Source organism: Polyodon spathula, chromosome 24, assembly GCF_017654505.1.
Source record: "Polyodon spathula isolate WHYD16114869_AA chromosome 24, ASM1765450v1, whole genome shotgun sequence".
In the NCBI taxonomy this organism is placed as follows: domain Eukaryota; kingdom Metazoa; phylum Chordata; class Actinopteri; order Acipenseriformes; family Polyodontidae; genus Polyodon; species Polyodon spathula.
The window spans coordinates 21,009,599-21,020,018 of NC_054557.1; the positions used below are offsets into that span (position 1 = coordinate 21,009,599).

The 10,420-nt window shown below is 37.4% G+C and overlaps 1 protein-coding gene across 3 annotated transcripts; it reads left to right on the plus strand.

The window, feature by feature from the left end:
• Nucleotides 1-596: 596 nt before the first annotated feature.
• Nucleotides 597-8,739, plus strand: LOC121298733 (apolipoprotein M-like). 3 transcript variants are annotated; one of them, XM_041225945.1, is made up of 7 exons: nucleotides 602-856; nucleotides 1,138-1,280; nucleotides 2,172-2,242; nucleotides 3,355-3,465; nucleotides 4,084-4,182; nucleotides 7,421-7,454; nucleotides 8,389-8,739. In XM_041225945.1, exons 1-6 carry the CDS (start codon nucleotides 743-745, stop codon nucleotides 7,447-7,449), a joined length of 567 nt encoding a protein of 188 aa, XP_041081879.1. In that variant the 5' UTR covers nucleotides 602-742; the 3' UTR covers nucleotides 7,450-7,454; nucleotides 8,389-8,739. The 3 variants fall into 3 exon arrangements, with proteins under 3 accessions (XP_041081877.1, XP_041081879.1, XP_041081878.1); XM_041225944.1 differs by lacking the exon at nucleotides 8,389-8,739 and adding an exon at nucleotides 7,987-8,338 and having other exon boundaries at nucleotides 603-856; XM_041225943.1 differs by lacking the exons at nucleotides 7,421-7,454; nucleotides 8,389-8,739 and adding an exon at nucleotides 6,873-7,267 and having other exon boundaries at nucleotides 597-856.
• Nucleotides 8,740-10,420: the final 1,681 nt, after the last annotated feature.

Sequence of the window (10,420 nt, forward strand, 5' to 3'; positions counted from 1 at the left end):
CTGTATATGTTTCTATATTGGTGTTTATGCTGTTACTGTGCGCATGTTTTATGATATATCCAGTATATAATATTGATGTGTGATACAACCATCTTTGTACCAGATTGCTTGTATCAGATTTTGTCACATTAAAATGATATATAATGTTTAATTAATTGACACTGTTATGAGAGAGAGAGAGAGAGAGAGAGAGAGAGAGAGAGAGAGAGAGAGAGGTTTTTAAAAAAAACAATAACTATATGAACATAATTTTGATCTTACATTTCACAAATAGATAAAATGAGAGAGCACAGTGAGATACTCTACTCTGTCATATGAGATACTGGGCCGGTGTTGACAACTGAAGTGTAATTCTGGCACCAGGGAAGCTAAATTATACAAAATATGTTTATAATAATAATAATAATAATAATAATAATAATAATATAATAATAATAATAATAATAATAATATTTTTTAATACTAAACGTTGCCTTTACTTTCACCCCCACTAAGCAGAACACTGCCAGTGAGCTGTCTCCCGACATGTCCTTGACTTTAAAAGCTGTAGTTCTCTATGTAAACATGTTTTATGTCAATAATTGTTCAGGAACTTGTAAAAATAAACATGGAGAAATCACCGGACATTCGGGCGCTAGAGACACAAACAGATCTTCGGTGACAAAGATCAGCTGTTCGGGCAGAAGAGTAACTCACCCCTCGCACCAGGGCACGGCACACTAGGGGAAGGAAGAATCCAAGCATGTATTACAAATTCTGGTCCTACTTGGTCTATCTTTACGGCTTGGCTGCACAGACTATTTGGCCATGCGAAGAGCCAGCAAAAATGTCGGCGGGCAATTTAAACACAGCCGAGGTAAGACTTTTCTTTTTTTTTTTTTTTAATATTGTTAATTATTTTATGTTTTTCAGCTGCATGCGTAGATTTAGACAAGTAGTTCACATGTAAAAGTCACAGAATGCCAATTATTTTTTAATGCCAAGGCTGTAGAGAAGGAGTTTTAGGTTTTAAGACTTTTGTCAATGTTTTAATGCCTCGTCCCGGGAGTTTTGTCTTGGTCCAGCTTACCAGTCCCATCAATACAAAACAATGCAACATCTAATTCAGTGTCTAATTATTTCTCTATTCTTTCACAGTATTTCGGATCCTGGTATTTCATCGCTGCGGCAGGAGAAAGTGATTCCGACCTTCAAATGTTCAAGCCTATGGACAATACCCTTTTTGACCTGCAGGGGGCAGGCATTCCTGAACGCCTTGTACTGAACGGAGCAATCAAAGTGTATGAATTTTCACAACAGATTTATATTTACAATAAAACACAAGCCAATTGCAAACATTTGTATAGAGGTCAAAAGAATGACACATAATATCCTTGTGCTCCGTTTTTCGGGTGAGATGTTGTTGTCAGTAACTTTGCATAGTTCACACACCCTAGTCTCGTATCTTGTAAAGCGCTTTGTGATGGTCCACAATGAAAGGTGCTATATAAACATAAAGATTATTATTATTATTATTATTATTATTATTATTATTATTATTATTATTATTATTATTATTATTATTATTATATCTAGCATACACTACGTCAGATAAAGTGTCTTTATAGAGAAGAGCCAGCTCTGTCTAGCGATCAGCCACCTTCACCTTCAGGTCCCTTTTGTGTTTCTACCAATACACTTACTAAGATGAAGATGCTTTGGTTGATCTAGTCTACACAACATGTGTGTCACAAATATTAACACGTACAGTAGTGTGCAAATGTATGAGGACACCCCATTGCTTCTGTAGTTTTGATTTGTTGTGCATACGAAATCAAACTACTGGAACTGAAAAATCTTGGAAAATGGTCAAAGCAGACAAATTAGCGATTGTCTAATTGAATTAATGGCTTTAATAGGCCACGCATGCAAGATGTGTGAAAATGTTAGGCATGAGTGCCTGTTGTTTCTATATAACAGATTACATTGACATTCTCACACACAGGTTTTCATGCAGGTGGGTATGAAAATGACAAATCTTGAGGCGTTCTAATAATTGTGCACAGTAACACAGTATTTTAGTAATTGCAATGAGAAGCACTCACATTGAAAACTCGGGACTGGGTATAATTCGATCTTTACAGATTGTAAATTGGAGTTGTCTAATGCAAGTGTATTGTGATTCTTTGCAGCGGGAATCATTGTATTGAAAAAAAATGGATATACTACATTCACCATTACAGAGACGACTTGGAACTGGAAGGTAAGCACAAGATAGAGGCTGGGCTTTGGTATCTTCGGTATTACAACAAACACAATCCTGTACTGGCTAACTGTAATACGACTGCAGTCTCAGGGTTCTGGTGATTGAAGCCTGGTTCTTGTGTGTTTCCCTTCTCCCCAGAACCCCTAATGGGATCTACAGCTACGGCCAAAAATTTCACCCTATAGAATTAACAAACTTTGCTTCATAAAGTCAAATGAAACCTGTTGAATATTGTTACCTTTAATATATTGAATTGCATACCGCTTTGTAGTTTTCCATATACTTAATGGAAAACCAACAAAAATTGAAAAAGTTACATTAAATACTGTACTACTATTATGGATTCCGGTAGACTTTGGTTCTGGTAGATCTTTGAATAGACAATGTTAAATAAAATATCTAAATTATGTTCATATCATTTTTTTTAAATTATGTCTAATTTATGTCAAAACTTTTGGCCATAGCTGAATAATACATTTCTGATGATAATTTAAATGTTATTCTTAACAGTGGTTATGAATTAAGCCTTTATTAGTTCTGCAGTGTCTGCCTTTTAAATCCCGTTGCTGTGTATAATAACAAATAAAATACACCAAAACTGTGTGTATCTATATATATATATATATATATATATATATATATATATATATATATATATATATATATATAGACACACACACACACACGCACACACATATACAGGCTGTAGGTCCACCTAGATCAGGGGTGTCAAACTCAGTTCCTGGAGGGCTACAGGCTTCAGTGTCTTCTGGCTTTCATTCCACCCAAGCTCTTAATTACTTAATTGGTCCAATTAGTTGATTAACAGGACAAATTTAACACTTTTCTTTTTTAAATCCTCAACCGTGAAAGACATGAAAAAAGTATGAAATATGTTCAATTGAATAAATAATTGGATCAGTGATGTTAATTGAGATCTTAACCCAGAAGACCTTGCAGCCCTCGAGGACTGGAGTCTGACTCCCCTGCTCTAGGGTTTCCAGTGACATATAAATCACGTGCTTGTGAGCGATTTCTGAAATGTCTCAGGATCACCTTATCACGTATGGCAGGGTGTAAGTTATTCTACATGTTATTCTTGCTCCTAGGCCGTCCTCTAATGAAGACTTACATATTTGAGTCGGATTGCAAGGACTGCATCATCATGCTGGAGAAGCAGGACGAGGGAGAACATCAGTTTAAGAGGATGATGCTCTATGGTAAAGTGCTTCACTCACTTCTCAACAGGGCTACTTTGGGGGCAAGTAGTGAGAACCTGATTCAGGTCTTTAAAATCTTAAGGATCAAGGATCATAGAACACAGCTGGCAAATCTTAAGGATCAAGGATCATGAAACACAGTTGGAAATTAAGTAGAGACACATTTAAGACAGAGAGAAGGACACTTCTTTACGCAGAGAGCGGTGAGGAGACGGAATGGGTTACCCAGCCATGCTGTTGACGTTGAATAACAACTTGAAAATGTTTTGAGATGAATCATCTACTAAGACCTGGATGAGCACCAATGTGCAGAATAGTCTCTGGTTTGCACATTTTCGTCTGTTATTATGTTTATATGTGAATTTGCATTATACTACTGCTGCATGTAGTACAATCAGCATGCCTATTCTATTTTATTCTAGTCTATTCTAGTCTGTTTAGCTCACAGTGTTACATACATGTAGTGACAAGCATGTTTTAAAGAGCTTTTGTCGCTCCAACTCCCTTTGATTTGAGGGCGTTTTCGGATTTCTTTCTGATAAAGCAGAATGCACATAAAGCTTCAGAATGAACAGATTGACATTTGAAAGCTAATCAATCACATTCGTGTTTCTAAAGCGCGCAGTGCCACCTTGTCCTCTGAGCACATCGAACATTTCCAGAAGAAAGCAGCTTGCGTGGGGATGAAGGAATTCATGGTGTTACCTCGGGAGAAAGGTAAGAAACAGTCTTAAGTTGTCTTGGCTCAAGTGGAACGATACCGGCTGTAGCATTTTCAGTTGGGCAAATGGAAATTTGCATGTGGAGAACAGCTTGTCCACTTGATGAAACTTGCGAATTACCTCCTTTTGCACCAGTCATTGAGTGTGTCATAATCTGGTGATAAATAGAAGCCAATGTCTGGCACACCCACTGCACGTATTTAAATGCAGGTTAGTGCTTGTCCAGTTGTGATGAATCTTGCTAAGAAATGTCTTTAGCTCAAGTTATTGGGCTTTCAGAATGGCGTTTGTACCGTATGTCCAATTTTGTAAATTAATATCGAGACTCCCTTTTCAAAAAAGGAAATTGTACAGCACAGGTTATTAAGAATATTATAATAGTATTGGTGTATGGGAGGTATCTGTTTAACAGTGTTTCTCTCGGTCTTGACCTACTGGCAGAGATTATTGAGGGAGTCAAATGTCTGTGTCTTAAACTGATCACCAGGAAATTGTGAATTTAGAGCTTTGAGGGGTGAATGTCATCGTCCTGCTTGTTATGTTATGATGTCCTGTCACGAATAGCTTGAGTGGTGACGTCAGGTTCAGTAAGCAGCTGTAAACACAGACGATACGGGGTGAAACTAAACCGCTAGGGTTGCGCTCAGTGTGTTTATTCAACAAACAAATAAAAAATTTAAACACAACACAGAACACTGTACACAGTGGAACGCTGGCCAAATTAATTAGCCAGACAAAACAGACGAAACGAAACCAAACAGTGGAACAAACAAAGAAGTTCCAGTACCGAATAGCAATTGTCATTTTAAAGTTTACTGCCTACTTTCTCTCTCCCGTTCTCCACTCTCGAACACACAACCCCGAGTGAGTGAAATGTGCATCTAGATATATACTGTTGTGCCGGGATTCAATTACTAATTCATTATTCACTTGAATCCCAGCATGTGAACTAATTTGTGCAATCCCGTGCTCACACACTTTATCTGCACATGGAGTGATTGTGCAATCCCTGTGCCTAAATACAACTATATATTTAACAGCATTTGTGCTAACTATCCCACATTATATCTCATGCACCCATATTTATACACCAGCATTAACACAGAATAATGGAACGTTAACATATTGAATTATGTGACATTTCGAAATCTTACATGAAATACTGTATTACTGTTATGGCTTCCGGTAGACTTTTACAATATCATCACGTAGTTTCTTTGATTAAATAAAAGATCAAAATTATGTTCATATAGTTTTTTTTTTTTTTTTTTTTTTTTTTTAATTATGCTTCTATCCTAAAATTCTAGCTGATCGAAAATATTTGGCCAGATGTGCATGTTATTCTTTTTTTATTATATGGCTCTTAGAGTAATTGGAAATGTCCTTTTAACTAATACAGCGCTGACATACAAAAAATAAAATGCATGGTTCTAGTTTATTGGGGAAATACACTCAGAACCATCTTAAAAAGGGCAGGGATACACTTTGCTGTCAGGGTTCCTATGCCTTGTCAATAATTATTGTATTTATAAATGCTTGCTTGCTTCCTGAGATGGAGAGATCCTGGTTCAACTTGTTCAATTTGACTAGGAGCAGTTTGAAGTTCAGCATTGAGATACAGCAACCCACTCAAATTATTGATCAGTGTGGGTCAAGCTGTCAGTACAGGTCAATGACCGCTTGGTGACCAAACTGGTAAACAGAAAAACGTTCCCTTTCCAGGCACCTGAGATTGAGTCATGTCCTGTTTGCTGGGAAATCGAAAACTTTTTTTTTTTTTTTCTCTGCAAACTAATCTGATTTTACAGCATCACAAAAACATGTCAAAGTGTACAAAGTAAAGTACATAACACAATTATATTAACTAAAAAATAATCACTTTATATGCATTGCCATCATTTCCTAGGTCAGATGTTTCATTTGTACTAACTCAGCATATTCCTATTCGTTCCTTGAAATCAAAAAATGCTTTTAGTTGGTCCAAACAATTCTTCCTAAACCAACTGCAGTTGGAGCTTTATAATGTTGCGCCCCTTAGTCTGCGGAATGCTATTCCAGTTGACATTAGGCAGGTTGAAACACTGGATTCTTTTAAGTCTGAATTGAAAGCATCTTTTTTTGAATGTGCTTTCATATAACTGATTGCAGCTGCAGTGTATTGCACACGAGTGCTCTCGTTTTCTTTTGAGCTCTGTACACATGCTCTGGAATGCCATGGCATGGAGGTGGCCATATAAAATTACATTTGTATTGTATCGTATTATAAAAGACAACAGGGTGAAGAAAACATATTGATCGCCCCTTACAGATATTTCAATTGCACTGCCAGATCACCTAATTCTATTTGAAGAGGTCATGTGGGGGAATGCACTGTAGACTATACTGAACACGCCAGTCATTGGAAAAGTAGAAATTAGGACTGGGAAGCAGAGCATTGCACAAAGCTTTTGGGAGTTTGAGAAAATGGATGAAACTTACAATACTGCTTTGCCTATTAATTACTCGTGCATATTATTATTATTATTATTATTATTATTATTATTATTATTATTATTATTATTATTATTATTATTATTATTATTGTTTAGCAGACACTGTTATCCTTAGCAATTTATGAAGACTAGAGGTGTACTATGCATCATAACTGCCACTTCAGAGTTACTCACAATAGGACCTTGGTTTTAGGTCTCATCCGAAGGACGGATTCAAATTCAATGCTTTTCAGCATTTCAGTATGTATTGGCGGGACAGCAGCAAGGGCTGTGTGGTGGAAGAACCTCGGGAATTGATAATGGAAGTACTTTGTGACTTAGGGATGAGTACGAGCCACCCTCGCGGAGGTGAGACCGAACCGATCAGCCTCCAAGGCTGGCAAGCATCTGACACTTCGCCCAAGGGGGAACCTAAGGGTGTGAAAATGGGAAAACGAAAGACAGATTTAGCCAAAGCCAACTCGGCTGGGCTTATAAAGGTTGGGAAGTGCGCTTCGCTTACTCGCAGAGGGAGGCCGTTGCAGAGGAGGAACAGCATAATGGAGGAGGGGAGGATGGTGGAAAACAACAGTGCAAGACAGACAAAAAGGCAAGACTTGGGGTTGAAAAGGGGTTTGGCAGACATTACTGGCAGGACGGAATAGAGGGGAGGAGCCCTAACTCTTGCCCCCCAAACCACACAGGGTTACAACAAAGGCATTGGCTAATTAAAAAATATATAATTTTTTTTCTTCATTTCAGAGTACTGCTTGATTGAACCTCAGATCTAAAGAAGGTAAGGGATACATTTTTTAAAGGAGGGCTTTCCAAGTTTGGGCTATGTAGATTTAGACAACGCTGTACAGCTCTTACCAAAAGTTTTGCATCACCATATAGAATTAACACATTCATAAAGTCAAATAAAATCTGCTGAATAATGTTATGTTAACATATTACATTACATAATGCTTTGTAGTCTCCCATATACTTAACGAAAAAACTGACAAAGTTGAACAATCTAACATGAAATATTGTACTACTATCATTTTTCAGTTTCTTTGATTACAAGATGTTAAATAAGAGATCTAAATTATGTTCACACACACACACACACACACACACACACACACACACACACACACACACACACACATATATATATATATATATATATATATATATATATATATATATATATATATATATATATATATATATATATATATAAATTATGTCTCAATCCTAAAATTCTAGATGATGCTAAACTTTTGGCCATAGCTGTAGGCCAAGAAAACAACAGTTTCTTCATTGTATCTACTTACTTCCAGGGTAATGTGTCACATGGCCTGATTGGAGCTAGACCATTGGAGTGAAAATAAGCTTCTGCACAGGAAGTGATTTGGAACCAGGAAACACCAGCAACTTTTACTTCTGTAGTGCTGCCTTCAAAATGTCTGCTTATTCTAAACTGACGTGGAAACTACAAACAAAGAACCAGAAGAAAATTGGAGCAATGACCATGATTCAAGTGCAAATATGTGTTAAGAATTATTATTATTTTAAAGCATAGGCTAGCACAGGGGTTCCCAAACAGCAAGAAAACACTACTGAAAAAAATAAGATAGTCTTGTGAAAAAAATAAAGTCTTGTGGCTCTTTTAACCACAATATGTTTATGTAACATTCTGTTTCGTTATTTCTGGTTTCATTTTTTTTCCCCTTCTTCTCCAGGTCCTCGTGTTTATCAGATGGCTGTCACGACACAGATGCCTGGCTTTCCAAATCAAAAGTGACAGAAAAGCTTTTCCTTCTGTATTTATAACCTGCACTGCAGTGACACTAACAATGATTCAGACCATTGCCAAACCTTCCACATCTGTTGTTTTAAAGGTCAACTCATAAAGGTTAAAGTGACCCAGTCTTTCCTTGTTATTGGGCTTGCTTGACAAAGTGAAGAGATCAGAAAACAGACTTTTCCTGCATATTAGTATTTTGAAACAGCTTTTTTTGTTACCCGTAATGATATAGTTAACCCAGTATATTCAGAGTGCTTTTAAAAAAAAAGTGCATTGGTTCCTGTGGTCCCTGACTGGCTCACCTGGTAAAAGCATTGCCACGTGGTGTGCAGAGTCATGCAGTCAGGGGAGAGCAGGTTCATGTCCTGGCTATGCGAATTTGCTGGTCTTCGCTGGGGATTCAGAAGGGAACGTCGCATTGGCTCTGGTGTTCCCACGAGTTAGAGGGGCAAAACCAGCAGAGACTGTTTCTCCTCGACGCGCTACGGCGAACCCTACCAGCCAAGGACTCAGTGAGATTGGGCGGACACCTGCAGGGCTGGCCTTTGTCCTCCATAGGCCAGTAGCACAATGATGTCTGCTCTCAGTTAGAGAGAGAGAGAGAGAGAGAGAGAGAGAGAGAGAGAGAGAGGTGAATACAAACCCCCTTTAACCTCTCTGATCAATAAGCCGATAAGCAAGCAATCTGTGGGGCAGTCATGTGGATAAGGAATGGATCCTGAATGGCATTGTATGCTTTTCATATTAACCAGGCATGGCCTGTCTGCGTGCATATCATTAGGGTTAGGATATTTTTTATTTGTTATCAGCTATACACAACATGCCATCATCTGTGGAAGCTGCTATCTGGTGCAATCACATGATCACATGTTCAAAGAGTCTATCCTGATTGGCCAGGCCTACCCAGTTTTTTTTTTTTAATTTTTTTTTTTTTTTTTTTTTTTACATGTAAGGTTAGAAATATGAGGTTCACAAACACAATAACATAAACTCAAACACTACGTGTGTAGGGGTGTGTGTGTGTGTGTGTGTGTGTGTGTGTGTGTGTTGTTCCATTTATTTCTTGTTGGAGGCCCACAGGTTTACCTGCATTGTATCAGTGGATAGAGAGTAAGATCTTTTGGGGTTCATCTCATTGCACTGTGACACAAGGCTGGGCAGAGACCAAAGCTAGAGCTACTTCCTAAAGTTTTGCATCACATAGAATTTTAGAATTGAGATATCATAAAATAAAAAATTAAAAAACCTGTATAAATGTAATTTTGATCTTTTATTTAACCAAATCAAGAAACTACAAAATCTTATGGCAAAAGTCTACTGGATGCCACAGTAGCAGAACAGTATTTCATGTTAGATTTTAAAAAAGTGCCACTTTTTTCAATTTTTTCGTTGTGTAAGGAAAACTAAATCGATATCTAATTTAATATGTTAAAGTAACACTATTCAACAGGTTTCATTTGACATCATGAAGCAAAATTTGTTCATTCTACAGGGTGATGCAAAACTTTTGGCCACAGCTGTACAGGGCCCTCAGTATCTTGGTGTATGATGCTTTGGTTTGGTGGGTAAAGAGAGGTGATCAGAATATGGATTTCAGTGGTGAGGTCACATTCAAATTGGACATTTCGAATTGGGTGGAAAAAACTGGGATTAAATCATTTAAAATTGCTATAAAAAGCACTTGAAAATCTGATTTACCGTACTTTGCTAGTTGATTCGGATAAACTTAAAAGAAATGCCCCCTCTAGTGGTCAACTCTCAGCACAATATTTCTTTTTGTACAATCTGAAGGCCTAGCATTCTGCTTAATAATGCTTTCCAAAAAGGGAGGGTTGTTGTTTTGTGTTATTTGAGCATAGATCATTATTTGCCTTGCCAACCGCAAAACATAATTCTCAAAAGACTCCAACACTTATTTTCAGGCGTTCGGCCACAATGCTTTTACTGTATAGGCTTCAGTGCGCAAC